The following is a 23,851-nucleotide window of genomic DNA, read 5'->3' on the forward strand; positions in this document are numbered from 1 at the left end:
GCACGATAATGACCACGTATTCGAGATCATCATGCAAATGTAACGTTAATTAGGATGGAATAATTCCGTTGACCATATTCGTTAGTATACGGTTGTTAATTAGCGGGGTGAGTGGTTAGGGAGGGGTAGGGAATAATGTAGACTAAAGACCCTATTACTATTGCATTGTATTTGCAGATTATATACGAAACCAAAAGTACAGTGACATCGAGGACGCTGCTGGAATCGAGACACAACGCGAGTTTCAAGGCGTTTGTGGACCGAGTCCCTACCAATATGCTACCCACCTGTATGAATGAGGACTACTGGCCGAAGGGTGTGGTGTATCGGAGCTACCGTGGTAAATTGCCATCGTCAGTGCCGTGATCAGTGACCACACAGACAATATCAATATCAATCAATATCTTAATTTTATTATTTCATATGTATGTTAGTCTATAAGGTGTTTATAATATGGGCCTAGTAGCCTGAAATAAATAACAAAATTGTACATTACTGGCTTTTTTTAGTGGATGTTAAACGGTGCTTCTGCCCGCGCTAACAGTTTACGCTGGCGGGACTCCAGTGGAGGATCATAGGAGGTACATGAGGTCAGGTTAGTTAGCGCATTATGACAAATTCACTAGGAATTTATCACGTTGGTTTCTAGGGGGCATCAACGGCATGGAGGTCAACCTAACATCCATCGTGACTAATTTAGTAGGAATTTATTTGGATGCTTTCCAGGGGGTACCGCGTGGAGGTAAACCTAACATGGCACATTGCTGTATGGGTCCACCAGTCAACATCACTGACTGTTTATAACTTCATATTATTTAAGACTAGATTGAGGACTTTTTTATTGAATAAATGTTACTATTCCGTAGATGAATATTATAATGATGATCATAAAGACTTATAAGGACGTACTGCACTGTGCTAGCTGACATATCGAGATTTACTGTTGCTATTATGTTGTTGACGAAAATTTACTGTAATGTTACTATTATGTTATCCTACACAATTTATATTCTCTTGGATGTATAAATAAATAAATAATAAATATCCACTGTCATTGCAGTTACATACAAAATTAAACACATAAACCATCACACCCTCATCCCAGATGGGGCGATCAGAGAGATTGCTAAAAATCGATGTTGATCTGAACGCATCACTCGACATGCCCAAATTTCTCAGCGTATGAAGATTCCAACGTGACAGGATCTCACAGAGTATTTTTTGGTTTAATATCGGTATTTTCTTCATTGAAGACTCGGTTAGAAATATAAATTCACTCACATGAAAATTATACATATTTTGTGTTTCTGTGTCGACCAAAATTTAAAATCAAGATCACATTTGTTCCTTGCAATATACTGTCAGATAAGCATCCACTGGGTCTCTCCTGAAATCGCACTTAATTCCTGGTGAACGTGTTACGATGGGCTATCTGATACCATTAATGCTAATCTTTTTTATATGCTGTTCTGAATTGAACATTGATTTTATTAAAATAGATATTTCTAAAAAACACGTAAAAGTATAAAATCTATGAAGCCTAAGTTATTCCTATATAGCTATCTGCGAGTGAAAGTTTTCAAAGATTAGCATTAGATAGAACAAACGAACAGTCAATCAGGCATATAGTTTTTATGCGTACCTCACTTCTATCATATATATTTAGTAAAAAGCTGTTAATTTTAAATACAATTTTATTTATTTGCATAGATTAGTAATGTTATTATTTTATATTAAACACTGTAATATAGTCTATAGAATAACATATTACTTTTAAAATAAAACAACAAAATTACTAATAGGCAATTACTAACAAAGTTGATATCGGATAATCTGCAAGGTGAACCTTAGAAATTAGGCATCGTTCTATACAGTAATTTCCTAGGCCAATAGTCGTATAAAAATTCGACGGCCTTCATTTTTATGACACTAAAATGGCAAACAAGCCGAGGGACCTACCTGATGGACAGTGGTTATTGTCTTTACTCGTACAAGAACAATATCAGGGTCATTTGATTATAAAGTATTATAAAGTTTTTTACTCTATGCTGCCGCAGCTGGCCTTTACAGCTTCACAGGACGATAGGGGCGAGTGCAGATGGCACTCCAAACCCACCGAATGTCTTATTGAGCGGCTGAAGGCCAACTCCCGCCTGACGGATACGACTTTAGTCTGAGGTCAAACCCCTAGCGGTGTCCTCAAACTAAAGTCTGAGGATACGACTGGTCTGAGAGCACCGCTGGAGATTCAGGCCGTCGTAATTTCGATCCCCGTTTGAATTGAACATAGATCGGAGTATATTCTAAAGTGTCCATACAAAATATGATTGAGCGTAGTGATAGCTGGCTCACCCGTTATATTCATATGCTGAGTGTAGGTCATATTGCCAACCAAAAATTGTATATATTTATTGTAATGTAATTATAACTTTTGTTGTATGACTAGGTATGTGTGTGTACGTAGACATACTATATATGTATGTGTGTGTAACAAAGCAATGGCTGTCGAATAAATGTTGTCTTTCTTTATAAAGTATTCCGTTTTTCATGTCACCTATTTGTTCCACTATACGGTGGATACCCGAAGGTTGCTTCTAAAAATTGCTTTTAGCAAGAAGATATTATTGCATTTATACAGATATTTTGATAAATGTTTTGGAAATAAGAGAATTCGGCAGTAAATAAAATATTAAAATATATTAAATTGATAATGTTTACACGTTGACATAAGAAAAATTCCTGAGATATAAAAGTGACAGATGGCCAGCATTATACTTTCAACATAATGTTTAAAAGAATACGTTATGTTAGAATACGTATGGTTTAATTTGCATTATATGTATATTAAAAGAGACTTTAACTAGTCTCTTTTAATATATGTAAGAAATCATTTATATGTCTATATATTATCTTTATGAAATGATTAAATAGGAAACTGTACAAGTATCGTACTGACTATTGAGAGTCTCTTATCTCAGAAATGAAATAACGATTACTCAGAAAATTTTTGATTTAATAATTAAAATATAACAAACATCACTTCCCTGCAACGGCTAGTGGTCAAGTCACACAAGACCAACCCCTCCCAATAACAGACCTAATTCACAACAGATATACTAACTGCGTGATTGACTGGAGACTGACATAGTATATTGTCGTAGAATGACACTATCAACGTACGTATGACATGTTACAAGGCTATAATCTTACACTATACAGCGCCATCTTATAATCAGTTAGATTAGAGACATTCGTTATTATTTCATAAAAATGTAATAATGATACAAATTACAACAAGGAAATGCTAATTAATTATGTTATTTTCTAAAACTATTTTGAGTATTATAGTTCCATTATTTTATAATTTAAGTGTAATGATAGATAAAGGAAAGGAATGAAAAGACTACCTACCTACTTTTTCTTAAAAAGGGGCAATCGGTTCAGTAGAATGGTTGGTTACGCGCTGGAGTTGGAACTTTGAATAAACGGCTTGCATATAGATCAACTGTTTTTTTATTGCCACCTGATTTCTTATGCATATAATGGAAGTGATAGCATATTCTATCTATCTACTATTTTAAGTGTAACCAGAGCGGGATACACTGAATAGTAGACGATTTTATAAATATCTTGACAATTGACTTGAAACGTGTCTGTACACGTTTTATTTTATAATATATCAGACACGTTTTCTTGCGAGAACCTTCGCTGGATATCTTTATTATAAGTGAATTCATCATATTATTCTTGGGTATTTACAAAATATCAGATATAAGAGGCATCTCACCGGAAAATTGGATGACATGCCCTCTACATAAATATACCAAACAATCCCATCACCGAATATCGATCGCAGTTTTGACTTGGAAAATATTTTTCTAAACCAGTGCTTGTTAACCTTTCTGTAATGTATCATTTGATAAAATTTCTAACTAGCCAGTGACAATGGATGATAATAAACATCTGCCTCTGTTGCAAATCCTTTGAACATTTTTATATACTTATTTTCTATGAATTTTAAATGTATTTTCTTTATAGAATTGTCATATGTTTTATTGTTACTTTTGCCTTGTTACTGTTTGTACCTTTATTATAAGTATTTACCATTTTCTATCCATTGTTTGATTTATATAACTCATACAGTCCATTCTTTTATCGCCCACAGTCTCTGTGGAGTCAACTTTCTTCCGTTTTCTGTTCGCTTAGATCTTTTAAACTACGCAACGGATTTTAATACCGTTATTAGCAATCGATAGTGTGAATCAAGAGGAAGGTTTATGTATATAATACATGTACGTGCGTCAATACAAGTCCAGACTGGTAGCTAATATAATAAAAGTAAAATACCTTAGGCTGATATACGCATAACTCTAACGCTGTTTTCAATGTATATTTTTTTTATGTATGATAATAAAATATTTTTTAAGCTAACGGTTTACGCTGGCGGGGCACCAGTAGAGGATGATAAGATAGGCATGAGGTCAGGTTAGTCAGCCCGTCGTGACAAATTTACAAGGAATTTATCAGCATATGATGATGATTGACCTGAGGTCAACCTGACATAGTACATCGCTAGAATGGGGTCAACGATCCATTTATTGTTGTTTTTTATTTACAAAAAACTCAGCAACTCAGAGCCTACAATTATGTACATGTGCGAAGTCAGGCGGTCCGTTTGAAATAATTTTCGCGATCATAAACAGCTTCCTTCCAGAGCTGAATATAATAATAAAAATATATCATGTAAACAACAGACAATAGGGAGCAATATCAATAACAGTTACGACCTTTCTCGGTTTGAAATGGGACGTTAAATTGCAGAGTTCAAGGGTCATTCCATGTCGGGGTAAATATTCTCAGAGGTCACTGCTGACGTGACCCCTTTTTAGTAAAATTGGATAAGTATAAAAAAAACATACAGTTGAGACCGCTAGAAGGAGTTTAACATTACTATATACTAGCTGACCCGCGCAACTTCGTCTGTTGGATAATTTCCCCACCTTTTGCTATATTTTTCATTGCAGCTCCGCTCCTATTGGTCGTAGCGTAATGTTTTATAGCTTAAACCCTTCCTCGACAAATAGACTATCAAACACAAAAATAATTTTTCAAATCAAACCAGTAGTTCCTGAGATTAGCGCGTTCAAACAATTCTTCTGATTCACTTAATTATTGTTTACAGTCAATAATTCACAAAATCAATATTGACACGAGCTAAAAGCTAGTGTACATATAAATAAACGCGCCACCGTCACTGTCCACTCGTACAAACATTATTACAAAAGTGCTGAGTGTAAACAAAGCATGAAATTACGTCGTAAATCTCACTGATTTGCAAGTTATTACAGCGTGTATACATTATGAAAAATGAGTGTCGAATTTGAATATAATATAACGAAACATGGCCGCTTGATAAATATTCATTATAACCGAAAAGGATTATGGAAATTGCAACATTGAGACAAGCTTTTCAATTTACAATTCGATTTCTGTCGCGAGCGGAGCTCTTCTTACGTTTTACGATCGAATTATGACAAAATTGCTCGATATTGAAATTGATTTTACAAGTGTTTACCTCCAAAAGTAGGTATTATAATTTACCATGACAGAACCGTAGTGTGGCGTGGACTGAAAAGGCCGGCAATACACTTGCAATTCCCCTGGTGTTTTGCGGGTGCTCGTGGGCGGCGGTAATCACTTACCACCAGGTGAGACTAAGTTCGGTTCTCCCCTTTGCTATTCAAGATATTATATTAAATTTAATACAAAAACTACCCCCTCCCTCACTCTAAGATTTTCCCTCCCTATAAGATTTTCATTAGAGAAAGTAATGCATAGTCGTCTCCAGGTCTCCCATTAGTGTGACAAAATTAATTATACTTGATTGCGAATGTTTTTTTTTTCATTCTATGATACATATGATGTAGAATGAGCACCCGCCTGCGATAATAATATTGTCTAGGGTTGAATAAGGGGTGGTCGATCTGAAATGATATATTGCTAATTATAGGCTCACTAGGGAAACTGTAAAATGCACCCATTTTTTGAGGATGATAAAGGAATGATGCAGAAGAGGATGATAAGATGAGCACGAGGTCAGGTGAGTTAGCTCATAAATTCAAATTCAAAATTCAAAATATCTTTATTCATGTAGGTCTATTACATACTCTTATGATATATCAAATCTACCGTCAGTTCGGAATGATTTCGAGATGAGAAGAACTGACAACAAACTCAAGTCGTATTCTTTTAAAATAAATGTTGTACATGTTGAAAATAATACAGAAACATTTAAATTCAAATTTGGGATCAGATCTTAATGTTTGACTTAAACAAGAGATCAAAAAGAAAACAGAAGATGTCGCGGGTAGGAACTAGTCTTATAGGTATATCAGGCAACCTTAGAAGGCATCCGATTAATTCCAAAGTTCAGTAATAGGTAGTTTAACCTTCGTTTTGTTCGACCTCATACCTGGCTATTACTCGTTATTGACCATAATATGCATTGACTTAAGTCAATGTTATTATTTCATGACCATTAATAAACTGCACACGAAAATTTCAACTATTATTCGGAATACACTTAAAAAATACCTAAAATATAGTGATCGAACAAAGAATCTGGTCCTTTTTTGAAGTCTGTTTGGTATTGACAAACTACCACATTGAAATATTGATTATGATTAACTTGGTCAAGAGAAAGACTATATAGAAGAACATTTGTATTCACGAGTAATATGGAAATGTGAATGTATTTAGCTACAAATGTCTACTTTCTTTTATTTGATCTGTTTGTCATGGACTACTCGCTGCTGCTCGGACTGCAGCGCCGCACCCTCGTGCTCGCCATCATCGGTGAGTACCATCACCACTAACGTCATCATCATCATCACCGCCACTAACGAGCCGCTCTAGTGCGCGCTCCATTACAGAAAGTACACTTTGATTACGAGGGGGAAGAATAAGGACTAGAGATCACATGAATGTGCGTGCCAAAGCGACCTTTTGAAAATAAATTTTAGTGGAACAAAAATATCAATCACTTTTAACTATCTATATTGTAGACTACATCCGCACGTTCACGTGTGACAAGAAATTGGAACATGTAACTGGCTAATCAGATATGTATTCTAAATTTGTATTTGAATGTATAGTTCTTTTATTACATTCTTGTTTTTGATACTTCAATTCTATTACTTCTTTCTATGCCTAATTTTCAGTAGTCTATATTAATATATTTTCTCCGTTTACCTAGTCTTTTTTTCTTCTTATTACTTGAATAAACTACAACAGAACACCTGGTGAAGAAGAATCTGGGCTCGGGCTTTCCAGCTTCCGCGGTCGATAGGGGGCGAGTGCAGATGGCATTCTAAAACCGGGAAGGATTTATGGAGCGGCTGAAGGCCAACTCCGCCTGAGGGATACTTTAGTCTAAGTACACTGCTAGGACTTCCAACCTCGGCTTAGGCCGTCGTAATTTCGATCCCCGTTTGAATTAGACGGGGGATCGATTAGAGCGGTATTACTGCGTGTTGAATGTATAAAATTAATTTATTCTGACTATAGTTATGCACCTTTATTTTCATTACACATTAGGTTCATTTTTGCGTATACTGTTGGTCTGGTATTGCATTAAATTAAACGGCTAAAAGTCAGCCTATAATTTCATTATTACCACCAAAAATGTAATAACAGCTCATGAGTATGTGATCCATGATCACTCATTACTTTTTTAACATTGTCAACATAAATTCGATCATATTCATATTGCGTTAAGTTTGATATTCGTAAATCTCAACTAACTCTCCATTCCACTAACCGCAACCTTCTTTACCCCACATTAACAATTCGTATGTCTCCCCCTTATCCACAATTATGTGAACCCCCAGCCTACCCTGCATGTGGGTCAATCGGACTGAACCCTTTAATCAAGCCGCCAAAGAATCGTACAATTGGACTTAGCTGGTGTGGTTAATACCATCTCTATTAGTATATATTGTTTTCGTATCTTGTGTATTGTATATGTTTAGTCTTATATATTTACTAGCTTTTGCTAGCGGCTTCGCTCGCGTTAATTTATCCCCTTAGGGGTGGAATTTATTAAAATCCTTTCTTAGGGAATGCCTACGACATAGTAGATTTATGCATGCAAAGTCTCAGCCCGGTCTGTTTAAAATTAACAAAGTTTCATACAAACTTTTATCCTCTATTTTGTCCCCTTGGGGGTAGAATCAATCAAAATCCTTTCTTAGCGGATGCCTACGTCATAACGTCTACCTGCATGCCAAATTTCAGCCCGATCCGTCGAGTGGTTTGGGCTATGCGTTGATAGATCACTATGTCAGTCAGTCACCTTTGAGTTATATATATTTAGATTTCAGAAACTTGTAAGACAATGCTTCCTAATAATGGGTTTAGAATAAAACAACTTCGTAATAATAGAAAAAACGACTTTTGCAAAGTGCTTCCATTTATTATTTTTATTTCTAATATAATAAACTAGATGTTACTCGTGAGTTCGTTTTTTGTGATACCCGTACGTAACGTCTGTTGTACTGAAATATTTTTTCTTGATCTTAAAATTCATTAAAATAGATTCAGTCGTTAAACATAATAAACAAATTGACTGACAGATAGTACGGACTTTAAATCACAAAGACAAACTGTTTTTGTAATTGAAACTGCATAATCTTATCTTTATTTACAGGTACCTACTACTTTTGAACTATAATTGGTTCAGTTCAGTTCTAATCGTGAAGTTTATAACTCTACGTAAAAGCTTTGTTACTTTTAAAAAGAAATAATAACAAATGTAAGAAAACTTATTCATTCTCAGTGAGGTACAATGTGACCGTTGTGTGAAGGTCCTGAAAAGTTCTAAAACAAAATATAAAAATATTTCTCAACTAGCAATTGTTATTCGTCACTTTTTCTTAGGTAAATGATTTTGTTATTATTTCAATAAATGATTGCCTACGTCCGTCCTAATGATTTTATAATCTATGATTTATATATATTTTATAATCTATCGAAAAAAACAATATCATCAGCTATCTAGTCGTGTAAAGATAAGAGAAGAAACACATGTATACATTTATACAATGATCTCAGGACAATTCACACAGCGCCATCTAGACCCAAGTTAAGCTAGCTAAAGCTTATGTTATGGGTACTAGATAACTGATATTTATATCAGATACATTTTTTTTTTCGTATTTACGAAAAAAAAATTTATCTGATTAAATTCAATTCAAAATATCTTTATTCATGTAGGTCTATTACAGACTCTTATGATATGTCAAATCTAATGTCAGTTCGGAATGATTTCGACACATACATAATATACATAGAAAACAGCCATACCGTTACAAACAATCATACTCATGTATACAAAAGTTAGTGCCGTGCGAGGAATCGAACTTGCGACCATCGGAATTAAGGCGGTGTGCTAAACCGCTAGACTACTGAGGCCGTCAATATTTATTAGTATATATAGTGTGTATATGTATGAATATTTAAAATAATATTTTTGTATGGTAATAGCATCTCTATATAAATACTGAACATACCAAGCTCACGATTATGGTCGGAGCGCGGTGGGTACCACATATCAATGCGAACATCACCCAGCTAATTTGACATTGGAAATACTACAACTACTATATCTATCTGTCTGTCTAATATACATAGATAGATACGAGTAGATATAGATAACGTGTAACAGAATTAACGTAATCCCTTATACACTCCAACTGCAAAATTTATTCACTACTAGTTTTGCGCGACTCGCGACTTTGTACGTCTTGTTTCTAGTATACGGAATGTATTATATCAATTAAGTTTATTTGTTTTGCGAATCAATTATTTTTGGAATAAAAACCATGCTTTTTTCCAAAAATAATTGATTTTCAAATGGTTGTTATGGGAAGTTAAACTACATAAAATGAAAAACGTATTTAAATTGGTCAAGCCGTTTCTAAATAATTTGATAGATAAACAAAGATAAATAACTAATAACTATTCTTTTACATATTTTTTAAAATATTATAATCATATATTTAGCGGTAAATAAAGGTAAGGTCATTAAACAATTGTTAATGACAATGGACTTAATGTACCATCCCATATATTCTAAAAAAAGAAATATAAATTCTTTTCAGTTCGTCGAGGACAATCTTCCGAAGAATCCTACGATATACATAGTATAAATACAATGGCAACCTCATTCTCTTTAAAGTTGGATAATTAAATGTCTTTGTACGCAGATATTTATCGGTAAATAAAGGTGGGGTCATTAAAGAATTGTTAATGACAATGGACTTAATGTACCGTCCCATCTATTCTAGAAAAAAAGAATATATATTCCTTTTCTTCCTTTCAGTTCATCCAGGATGATCTTCCGTAGAAACCTACACTCAGATATACATAGTGTACACACATATACACACAAAAATTTGCGACCTTCTCTTTAAAGTTGGATAACTAAATATCTTTTTACGCAGATATTTAACGGTAAATAAAAGTGGGGTCATTAAACAATTGTTAATGACAATGGACTTAATGTACCGTCCCATCTATTCTTAAAAAATATATATATATATTACTTTTATTCCTTTCAGTTCATTCAGGATGATTTTCCGTAGAAACCTACATTCAGATATACATAGTGTACACACATATACATACAAAAATTGGCAACCTTCTCTTTAAAGTTGGATAACTAAATGTCTTTTTACGCAGATATTTAACAATAAATGAAGGTGGGGTCATTAAACAATTGTTAATGACAATGGACTTAATGTACCGTCCCATTGTTAAGTGCACCTGTTCAGGATAATGGCTTTTTGATTTGCCCCAATTCACGGGCAGGATCTCGTTTTAGTTTGAGGTTTTTGGCACACAGCAGCGTTGAACATTTACCATGTATTCGTAGATGTAAAATCTATGCATATAATATTGTTTATAATAATAATAATAAATCTATATTGCGCACAGATAAACAAAGAAGAATGGTAGTACAATAAATTTTACAAGAATTAGCAATATCTTATAAACAACCTGGTATTAACAGGAAGTCTTGACATAGAGAAAGAAGTCTAATACTACATTTACTGTATACATACAGATAAACATATATTCTATAACCATAAATTAACAAACTTACATACTATTGTTAGTTTCTCTGTGTTTATATATAATGTTTATGGGGCGGCTTTATCTTAGGGGGCGGTATTATTAAGTTTACTTAGTCCCACCTCGAAGAAAATGAAGATGCTGCCATAGATTAAAATTAATGACAAAAATTTTAATATGAATATCCAATAGTGTGCAACAAATAAATATTGTGTTTCTTTCATTCTTTCTAGATAATGTATCAAATTGCGGATCTTTTCGTACACACTTTGCTGTACGTTCAAGTAGGAATTGAAATATTTAAAAGCTCTGATGTCGTATGTGTACTTATTATTTTGGTATAAATCTTAGGTTAACGTTCCCTTGAAAAATTCTATATGTTTATTCATATCGTTGACGACCTCGGTGGTCTAGCGGTCAAGCACACCGCTTTACGACCGATGGTCGCGGGTTCGATTCCTCGCACGGCACAAACATTTGTATTTATGAGTATGATTGTTTGTATCGGTTTGGGTGTTTTCTATGTATAATATGTATGTATTTCCAAAAAAAATATATCTGTGTATATGTATCAGTTATCTAGTATCCGTAACATAAGCTCTAGCTAGCTTAACTTGGGTCTAGATGGCTCTGTGTGAATTGTCCTGAGAAGAAGAAAAGAAGAGAAGAAGAAGATATTGTTTGCGCATAGAATCGAAACTACTAAATCTAGAAGGCTGAAACATAAATTTTGACAAGATACAATCAATCCACCCCGGCCCTGGTCCTACCTTAATGAATAACATACTTAAACCATTCTCTGAAATCTAACTGTTCGTAGCTGAAATCATGAAAACCTGCTAGGAATTGAACCTGCGACCATCGGAAGTAAAGCAGTATGCTAAACCGCTAGACCAAGCGTCAATTTTAATAGAATAGAATAGAAAATCAGTAATTCAAATAAACTTACATCGAAGCATTTTTGAATAGTCATCACATTTTTTTCAATCTACCACTCATTCGGAAAGCTGTCTCATCACAAGAAGAATGAGCAAGAAACTTGCGTGTTACTCTTTTAAATAATATAGTTGTTATTTTACATTTTTAAGTTGAAGTGTGTGAATACAAACTACCAACTAGCACTACTTCCATTAAATACTCAAATAGCGAAAATATTAAATATACAACCAACTGGTTGAGTAAGTAGGTCGTAGTGATGAGAGCAGACCAGTACTTTTTTCGGACTACTTTAATGCTGTTGGGCGCAGCTGGCCTATACAGCTTCACCGGACGATAGGGGGCGAGTGCAGATGGCACTCCAAACCCGCGGAAGGACTGGAGCGGCTGAAGGCCAACTCCCGCCTGACGGATACGACAGACCGGTCCCTACAATTACTAATTATGATGATATCGCATTATAGACACGAAACTAGTGACCAACCATGAATCAGATACTCTATTAATGACTGTAAGACCCTTTCCATGGAACCCTAAAAACGAGTCATCATAACAACATTAAGGAGTCTATAATAAATAATGATCATGACGCGTGTGATATATTAAATCTAATGCGCTGTAAAACGTTAAGACTAAGTCGATATATTGCTACAGGTACCGTATATTTTATATATGGATTGGATCACAATTTCAATTTCCCATTACTATAATGCTATCCCCTCCCACTCAGCGTGGTGAGAGAACAAAGCGACCACCAAGTCATACATATCAAATTAAATTGTAGTATCTCAGCATTTATAAAGTTCTGGTACTCTAACTGTAATTCCTACTTTCCAAGTTCCTTTATTACTTATTTATTTCACATTATTTCGTTCAGTTCATTTTAGTTTATTAAAAAAATACAAGGTACATTATTCACCCTCGAGGACATAGCTGAAAATCAGTGTTTTGCTCCTTGAGTGATTCTCCACACTGAGCTATGTACCAATTTTGTATTGCTGTAGCACACACATGCAGGTTTACCCTTATTGAATTGTTATATTGTAGGTACTTGTTGATGTTATAATTAAGCCTATATGTGTGTACTAAGATACAAATCTATATATCTATTTTTTTTTTATTACACCTTAACAAAAACAAAATACAAATGAAAACAATATTTAAAGTATATGGGTACAAAAGGCGGCGCTTAAGCGATATCTTCCAGACAACTTTTGGGTAGAGGACAAAAGACGTGGATGGCGTATGATGCAATGAAATAAATAAATAATAATAGTAATATATATATAACTCAAAGGCGACTGACATAGTGATCTTTCAACGCACAGCCCAAACCACCTATTTCGCTTTAAAAAGTATTTCATGTCCTTACTTAGGGTCTACCTGTATACTAATATCAATTTAATTTTGGCGTGAGAGCGCGACAGACAGACAGAGTTACTTTCGTAATTATAATATTAGTAAGGATAGTGTGGAACCCTAAACGTTGTACCCCATTAATCGCAAGTTGATCAACACGAAGGCAATTCATGTAATGCTGAAAACACTGAAACCTACACAACCACAGGCATAATGATGTAACTTATAATTTCATCAGAATTCATTTTTTTCAAGACATAATCATTAGGCTTTAATTCGGGTAATTTGAACAAAAAATGTATTTTTAAAAGTTACCTACGTGTTGTAATTAGTAGAGGTTCTATATTTGTGGTTGATGTTTTACTAAAGTTATTTTTTTCAAAGGTCACGCGCAAAATTTGTAGTTTTCTGTTATGGGTGTTTGTTAATGAGTAGTTTTGCTTGCTTGTCATCTACATCAAATACACAATTTATTAATTAATAAAAATAATTAATTATGTATTTATTAATTCATTATATTTAGAAGCTAATCTTCTTTTCTTTTACCCCCTAAACTCATTTACTGTTAGAGAAATACTAAAAAAAATCTTTGGTTGCTTGATAATATACTTTTGCTTGTAGAACAAAATTCTACTTCTTATTTCTTTTTTGTTATTTAGTAAAATAATATAAACAAATATTTAGTATGCAATGTCACTTTCATAAATTATAAATTAAATTATTTTTTAATTAACCGGATATAGTTGTATATGTATATTTATATCATGGTATAAAATTAGTTAACTTCAAAAATGTGTTAAATTTCAGTTACCACCTTTTTACATTATACGTCTAGCATCAGTATAAGCCTATAAGCTACTTTACTCCATAAAAATATTACCATAACCAATGAAATATAGTGGATTTGATAGAACAGCAAGAAACACTGAAGTTTACGAGCCCCTAGTAAAGAGAGCTATTTTTTACAATGGCAATAACAGTAAATGTTCTGTTTTAGGCGCGAAATTAAAAATTGGTGATATATAACCACAGACTAGGTTTCTGTCGCTTTAAAAAAAATATTATTTTGATACCAAGACCTATTTTCTACAATGGCAATAATTGTAAGTGTTCTGTTTTTGGTGCGAAATTTAAAATTGGCAAGATATAACCACAGACCAAGCTTATGTCACAACAAAATATTGTTTTGTATGAACCTGTGATACTAAGAGCTATTTATTACAATACACTACCTAAAAACACTGATTTTGGCGTAAAATGAAAAATTTTTGAGATGAAACCACAGAGCAACCTTATGTCAGTTGTAACAGTAGTAAAACGTAAAGCATCGAGTAAGCCCATTTTTAAAAAGAAATTATTTAATTTTCTTCTGAATCACCAAAATGAGTTATAACTGTATTGCATTGTATTAGTATTATATTTATCTATATTTAACATTAATGTATGACATTATATAATATCAGGTATACTATATATATTATTATTTGTATATATTTATTTGCATTTCATATATATTATATAATATTTATTAGTAACCTTGTAATTGTTTTTTGACATACTCGTAACTGCCCCACAACGCTTTCTGTATACCTAAAGGTTAGCTGGTGGAGAATGCCATATGGCATTAAGCTCGCCTTTGTACAAGTTTTTTTGTGCATTAAAGAATAAATAAATAAAATAAACAGTATACTGTATTAATCTATGATAGCAATTTTTAAGCACAGTTATTTGTGATATTTAAACAATTATTTTCGGTTGTCTAAAAAAAAATGTTTCTATTGGAGCTTGTATTGGTCTGTATTGGAGAATTGATAATTGTTTTTCTTTAGAAATATAGGTTCGTTCATAGATTCAATGTGCTCCGGTCTCTTCTAGTAGCCATCTTAACAAATTCCCGCGAAATGCGGCATGTTGCACTAACTGACCTGACCTCATGTCAATGTTTTTAATTAAGTAAGTACTGAACACTGTAGTAATTTGCTTATTAGCCATCTATGCAGTTCTGTTTTGAATTTATTTCTACTTTAATTCACAATGTGCTTATTCATTTAATGATAAACGGTTACTGTAGTCTATGGACGCTTGAAACATCAAGGCTGTTGACCGTGGCCATGAGCGTGGTCGACCTATAGGAATTTTCTAGAATTTTCTAGAACTTACCATTTTTGTGTCCATAATACCCGGTGCCTGACGATGAACCGCTGCCTGTTGACGAGCCCTGTTGAGGGCGACCTTCCTCATCTACCTCTAGCGGCAGTGGAGTCGCTTCCATCTCGACACTACACGTCACTTTGACATTACACTACACTTTGTCACTACACTACACTTTCACACTTCGTTAGTGATACCTGAAAGGAAAAGAAGCATTTTATTAAGTCAATCAAATTCGAAATTCAAAAATCATTTATTATATTTAATGTTTTATTTCATTATATATAGAACATTTAGTTGCTTATAGACGTCAAATTTTTTACTGTCGCAGATATTTAAAAATATTTTTTTTCTCGACTAGTACAATACTGGCACAAAAAAGATTTAAATGAAATTCTATAGATACACAACACTTTTGTTTAAACAAAATGTTTAAAAAAAGAATCTGAATTGATTGTTAATACAATTTGTAGGCAAGATACAAACGGATGACAATTATGTCAATTTCTAATTATCTTTTTGGATCTCTACTATTTTTGCCACCAAACAACTCGCTTTTCAAGTTGTCTTAAAAAGTATAGCTAGACATTATGCTAAGAAATGATAAAAGATATTAGGAATTACAATAAATAAATAAATAACAACAATTGAGAACTGTCTTTTAAAGTAGATTTAATTTTAATATTAATAGTCAGCGTAATTCATTTTCTGTAGCAAATATAAAAATAAGTAGCACTAAGTATGCACCATTTTACGATGAACTCCACTCAGCGAACTTTCTTAAACTTTTTTAATTCCAGTTACGGAAGAGGTTCATAACAAACACTGCTCGTAAATAAAATTCAAACACTCTAGGATACAAAACGAAAAAGTCACTTCCTCGTTGACACGTTTTCACAATTCGAAATTGGAACGAAGCATTCGCGCGGGAACGTTCGAAAGCCGACGTTAATTCGTTGAGAGCGTTCTATATCGAAACCAGAATACTTTTATTTTACCAAATGTATGATTTCATTTAAATAAATTATAGAAAACACTTTTTATAAATTTAATAGTAATAACAGAAAGATTAAATTTTAATCTACATTTAAAATGCAATTTTTAAACGAATATTCGAAAGTCGGACTGGGTTAATTTGAACGCGCGTTCTATATTCAAATTCGGAATAGCACGTTCGAATATTAAACGGTTGTTTCCAGCGGCGCGTGCAATACTGACGATGCGCTCAATTCCGTGCGACGCCACTATTTTTACAGATGTCCGAATAGTGCGGGAGTTGTGTATTAAAATTCTAAATTTAAATTCAACAATGAATGTTTCTAAGAAGAACTTTTAATATTAGAATTGAAATAAAGTATGATTTTTATTAAATAGCCTCTTATTATTATTGCCAAATAGGCATAAAAATATATTATTAACAAATTTGTTGTAGAAAAAAGCAAATTTGATTTTTAATGTAAAGGAAATTATGCTCATATTCCAACGACTAATAATAAAACTAATAATTCAAAATTTATGAATATGAATTTTGAAGAATAAGGAGAGTTCATAGATCGTGGACATCCATAGAGAATGATTTCTTTTATCTGTGATATTAAAAACTCATATAAATACTATGAGTGTGTCTATCCGTATGATTTTCATGACTGGACTAATTTTAATGAAATTTTTACGTTAACATAGACCTATGTATCACGAGAAATAATTTATACAAAGTCGCGGATATAGGAAGGTATTAGTAAATTTATTCACTTATGTCTACAATTTATTATACTAGGGACCCGTCCCAGATTCACATGGATGCATTACAGATCTTTGATTTTTTCTGTTAGTAATGTGGACTGATGACTCCACTGCTAGCAATGTATGGTACATCTCAGGTTGATCTCCACGCGGTTTCCCTGGAAACCATCGTAATAAATTCCTGGCGAATTGACCACGATGGGCTAACTGACCTGACCTCATGCTCATCCTATCATCCTTCACTGGTGCTAGCGTAAACCATAACCGCAGGTGGGACAACCATAACATTATTATCAATTAAAAATTACATGATATCCCATGTATTATACATATAAACCTTCCTCTTGAATCACTCTATCTGTTGGAGAAAACTGCATTAAAATCGGTTATGCAATTTAAAAGATATAAGCGAACAGACAGCGACAGAAACATTGTTTCATACTATGTAAAGAATATCATATTACCTTTATATATCTATTTGAAAATAATTTATAAAAAATCTACTGCTATAGATACATTCCTTAGTTAATTAAGTAAAAAGACTTTATTAACGAACAAAAGGTATTTATACTTTTAATACAATCTTTGTTAAAATAATTATTCAATATTCATCTTTGATGAGAAGATCAAGGTTTTATCCCAGTTTCCATTTCTCAGTCTAGAGATTGTAAAGGTCATGAACTCATCAAAATACTAATACAAATAGGAGAATGCGTCTATCTGTCTGTTTGCTTAGATCTTTTAAAGATACGCAACGGATTTTAAAACAATAGTTATTTTTAAACTTTCGTGTTTAATATACATTATTTATATTAATAATACGAATAATTTTATTGCAAATAAAGGTATTTACCTCTCTCGGCGATTTGACTAGACAGGTAACCTTTATTTGTCATAAAATTATTCGTGATAAGACCCGATTAATGATATAAATAATGGATTTTAATGCAGTTTTTAGCAAAAGAACTAAGAAATTATCTTTTTTTACCATAGACATTGCAACTGTATTATAACAGATCGCAAATGACTAATACTTCCAGATATTTACTCTATAAAAAAAATACGTTTAAACCACAAAGCGAGTAGGCTCTTCTAAGTACGTAATAAAATATATCATAACAAATTATGAATATGAAAAAAAAACAACAAACGGATATTACGAGCTATTAAAATTTAATTTATACGTATGTAAATCTTTCATTTCCATATCTATATCTTCTAAGGAGTTGCTAAATATTATAAAATTTGCGTTCAAAATTTTATTATGGAACGGAGAGTGATGTTACTATTATCAATTTTCGACACCTGCCTCCCCTCTCTTGTCTTTGGCAGAGTTCCCGGTACACGCGCGTTTATGAAGAAAAAAAAAAAACTAAAAAATATTTCACTGAATGCTTTTATTAACACGCATATATCATTTCCTTTGCCTTAGATGTTTTATAATATATTCGTTCTTAAAAAATTATATTCAAAATATATGTAAGACGGTTATCAGGCCCTCTTTTGTAGTTACGTCTATGATCTATAGTAATAGATACTTTTTACTCTTAGATACATTTAATTAAGTTTGTGAAGAAATAAATTCCATTGTTTATATATTTAGTGCGAGATTTAAATAAATAAATAAGTCTAGATAATTAACACAGCGTCATCTAGTCCCAAGTTAAGCAGAGCTTGTTATAGGTACTAGACAACTGATATAATTTTATGATTTAGCATTGAAAAATACATCATCATCATCATTCATCATTGCCTTGCCTTTATCCCATTATTTGTGGTCGGCGCAGTATGTCGTTCTCTTCCACTGCTCTCTATCGGTCGTCATATCTGAACATACTCTTCTTTTATTCATATCATCTTTCACACAATCCATCCATCTTTTCTTAGGGCGTCCCCTCCCTTTACATCATTTCATGAAAAATACATACAACTTTCAAATTTAAAAGAAAAAAAACATAATTATAATAATCTCAGGATAATTCCCACAGCGTCATCTAGTCCCAAGTTAAGCAGAGTTTGTGTTATGGGTACTAGACAACTGATATAAATACTTAGATATTTTTTTTGTAAATGCATACGTTAGATACATTCTTAGTAATTTTTGAAACTAGAGATGTTTATCTAAACTTCCTACTCTATTTTTTTTGTGTAGACCATGGGTATGCCTACATTTTTTTTTATTCTACGATGGTGGCAAACAAGCATACGGCTCATCTGATGGCAAATGGTTACCGTAGCCTATGGACGGCGGATATTAAATATCATCATTGCCTTACCTTTATCCCATTGTTTGGGTTCAGCGTAGTATGCCATTCTTTCTTGCACTGCTCTCTATCGATCGTCATATCTGAGCATACTCTCCTTTTAACTTCATTCATTGCCTTGCCTTTATCCCATTATTTGTGGTCGGCGCAGTATGTCATTCTCTTCCACTGCTCTCTATCGGTCGTCATACCTGAACATACTCTTCTTTTATTCATATCATCTTTCACACAATCCACCCATCTTTTCTTGGAGCGTCCCCTCCCTTTACATCCATCCACATTCATATTATACACTTTCCATAAGACATGACATGCCCATACCAGTTATGTTACCTCGCAACTTTTCTATAACCAGCGCAACTTTCAAACTTCCTCGTATATACACATTCCTTATTCAGTCATTCCTGGTAACCCCACACATCCATCTTAACATTCGCATTTCTGCAACATGCACACGCCTTTCGTCCATCCCCTTTACGGCCCAACATTCAGATCCATACAAAATGACAGGTCTTATGATAGATTTATAACTTTACCCTTTAGTTTCAAGGGCATTCGGGGGTCGCATATCGTTCCCGAGACCTGTCGCCATTTCATTCATCCCGCACTGATTCTGCGCCTTACATCGCGGTCCATGTCGGCATTGTTCTGAATAACTGAACCGATGTACCGAAAATCGGAGCAGACCGGAAGCATTACACCGCATATGTAGTACTACTAATATATGAGCCTGGACATTTCATACTAAAGTGCCCAATGACCTTTGTAAGCTATTTTTCAGTGTGATATATCAAATGTTTCTTGTTATAATAGCTGTCTTTCGGCCTATTTGCCATTCCGGTATAATAAAAAATCACTTACCTTAATAATGAAGACATAAACAACGAGTAAATTGTATATACTCACAAATTGTGATAAACACATAACTCTGCTTGCGTCATGACCACAGCTGCGTCCATTGAGAAAACATCTGGGCCGGTCACCTCTACAATAACAGTGACAAATCGTTTCCAACGGCGATGAAATTGTGAAAAATACGCAAGTGTGAAATTTAAAATGTGAGTTTTTGACGGCCTCGGTGACCACCGACGCCGCTGTTTAACACACCGCTTTGCTTCTGATGGTCATGGGTTCAATTCCTCGCACGATACAAAGACTTGTATTTATGCTACTCATGAATATAAGTCTTTGTACCGTGCATGAATATAAGTTATTGAACCCAAGACCATCAGACCATAAAGCGGATTGCTAAACCAGTACACCACAGAGGCAGTCATAAATAGCTATATCTTAAATTCTAAAATAATAAATCTTTATTCACCTCCGGTCTATCTCCCGTCCAATTCAAACGGGGATCGAAATTATGATTGAAATTAAATATTGCAAAAACGGGGAAAATTTGACATAGACGACGTTGCGCGGGTTAGGTAGTCTTATAAATATTATAAACGCGAAAGTTTCACGCGCGTGAATCCGCGGGCACAGCTAGTATAAAATAAAGTTCTTAATGCAACGACGTGAACTGGGACAATAATTTACGAACGTATTATTAAACTGATCGATCTAGTTCAATTAAATGATACCAAATTCATGGTATGCATATAGTATGAACAGAGCGAAAAGTGTTTAATTGTTGTTTACTACGGATATCACGTTATCATTCTGATATCATGTTATCATAAGGATATCACGTTATCACACTGATATCATGTTATCATACGGGTACAGCGTTGGTATTCCCAAGTATTAAAATATCCTGCGTCCTTGCAATGTACATTAACTGCCATATCTCATCTTTCAACCGAATCCAAGTTTATAAAGAAGTCAGTTTGACGGGAAAATTTGGTGAAATAATAGTACCCGTGAGACGATTTTTTTTATGGTACAAAAGGTGAGCTTACTGCCACATGGCATTCTCAACCTGCTCAGATTAAAGTCGTATCCATCAGGCGGGAGTTGGCCTTCAGTCGCTCCATAAGTCCTTCCGCGGGTTTGGAGTGTCATCTGCACTCCAAACCCGCGGAAGAAGTTATGGTTTCTTTACTGTACAAAAGCACGTATACAGAAGGTAAGCTTATTGCCATATGGCATTCTCTACCTACTCAGACTAAAGTCGTATCCATCAGGCGGGAGTTGGCCTTCAGCCGCTCCATAAGTCCTTCCGCGGGTTTGGAATGCCATCTGCACTTGCCCCCTATCGTCCGATTAAGCTGTAAAAGCCGGGCGCAGCTGGCCTTTACAGCATTAGAGTAGTCCGAAATAAAAATCAATTGATGCCCATGTATCAGACATCTTATCTGACCGTGTATAAGACTGGCCATTCCAGAGGTCTAAGAGGTCTGCCCCATTATCGTGTAATTTCTCTTACCATACAACAGCTTACAATGCAAGCTACAAATGAACGTAACTCAAATAATTCTATTTCAACTAGAACAACCTAGAATGCAGACAACGAATTGGGGCATAGTCAAGAATAACTCAACTATTTATAAAACAGTTGTTCAGAAAACACGACAAAGGAAATCGGTCTCTTTAATTGTCACAAGATTATTCTCAGAAATGTATGGGATGTCAAATTAACGGCGCACGTTAGAGCGACATTTTGAAGAACGACCGTCAAACATATACAGTTTCTTAAAAAATAACTGTTTTTAAAACATTTAAATAATATAGACTAAATATTTGATAGTTTTTTTAATGTTCCTAGAAATATAATTAATCTCTTTTCAAATAAACTTAATATAAGCATTTTTGAAAAGACATATATTTTTTTTAATGTACCGCTCATTAGGAACGTAGACTCATCACAAGAAGATTGAGCAAAAAAATTGTGTGTTATATATATAATACATACACACTGACTTGTTACTACAAGTCAGAGGTTTGGGTTAATTAACATACCGTACGCACTCAATACAATCAGATAATATTGTCAGCGCTATGATTAGGAACGGAGACTCATCACAAAAAGAATGAGCATAAATTAAGATTTTGTGCAAATTCTATAAACACAATAGAATTGATGTTTTTTATATACGAAACGGCATACATATAAGAACAGCACCCCGGACGTGATAAACATGAGCTGCACTTACAGAGGACTAATATGTCATGCCTCTTGTCCTGTAATTTCATTGCGTTATTTAATAACCAGAACTACAGCTTATAAAGCAAGTTGCTTTACGGCTAATATAGCTATTTTCTTTCTTTTCGAACTATTCTAAGGTTGTTGACTGTAACGGGCCTTAGAACTTCAACAGACGAGTACAGAGTGGCATACCAAACCCGCGAAATGTTTAACGGATACGACTTTAGTCTGAGAACACTGCTAGGGGTTCGAACTTTAACTTTTGACGTGATCGATGCCCATTTGAATGGGATGGGGGATCGATCGGAGAGACTGAGGCACGGGTTCGAAATTTGGCTTAAGCTGACGTGATTTCGATCCCCGTTTGAATCGTTCGGAGACTGACGTATCCACGCAGACGACTTCAAGTCTAACGAATCGACTTAATGTGGCCAATTTTTTTAAAGCAACTTTACATCACAACTGTACTAGTACTCGTGAATAAACAACAATATCGTCCATGTTTATGCAGCGCGTTATTCGAAGCAATGGTGGTAGTAGCACGTGAGTAAACACCCGTGCAGAGTACAAGCTTAATAATGCAGCCGTAGCGGTGCAAATATTATTGTTAACTATAATAGTTACTGCATGCGACTTCTTTCGCACTATATTACGAGGTAGGAAAATATAGTTTACACAATCTTCTATAATATAAAAATGAATCACGGAATGTGTTGCTAAGCGCAAATCTCGAAAACACCTGAACCGATTATGCTAATTCTTTGTCTAGAATAGCCCTTGAAACGAGGATAGTTCTTACGGAGTGAAAGAATAAAAAATCGCCTGAATAAATCTAAAAATAACACATTTCTATACTCCCATACAAACGATTCGCAATAATACATAAAAGTCGATTTGAACTTTAATACCATACTATAAAGTTCAAGTGTTAGTGGAGAGGTTCCGGGATTATATGTACACCCATGCGAAGTAAGGGCGGGTTGCTAGTTATTAATAGATTTTTTTATAGCACACGACAAATATCTTGCAGCATACTTGATGGTAATTGCAGGCAAGTTGCTGGTTATTTACAAGAGCGTGAGTAGGGAAGGGAATTAGGAAGGGGATAGAATGAAAGATAAGCATCCTGGACCTCAAAACACTTGGAAACACGTTAACACAACACCGGTATTTTGTT

General features: G+C 34.0%; 1 protein-coding gene across 1 annotated transcript in view; it reads right to left on the minus strand.

The window, feature by feature from the left end:
- Nucleotides 1-16,543, minus strand: part of LOC131849718 (KH domain-containing, RNA-binding, signal transduction-associated protein 2) — a 125,155-nt gene extending 108,612 nt beyond the window's left edge. The window contains exons 1-2 of the mRNA XM_059199833.1: nt 16,327-16,543; nt 15,589-15,776 (exon numbers count right to left, since the gene is read on the minus strand). Of these exons, the coding sequence (XP_059055816.1) occupies nt 15,589-15,700 (112 nt within the window). The 5' untranslated portion in view covers nt 15,701-15,776; nt 16,327-16,543. The remainder of the gene's footprint in view (nt 1-15,588; nt 15,777-16,326) is intronic.
- Nucleotides 16,544-23,851: the final 7,308 nt, after the last annotated feature.

This window comes from Achroia grisella, unplaced genomic scaffold (genome assembly GCF_030625045.1).
Source record: "Achroia grisella isolate CSIRO2021 unplaced genomic scaffold, CSIRO_AGI_Agris_v1 utg660, whole genome shotgun sequence".
Classification (NCBI taxonomy): domain Eukaryota; kingdom Metazoa; phylum Arthropoda; class Insecta; order Lepidoptera; family Pyralidae; genus Achroia; species Achroia grisella.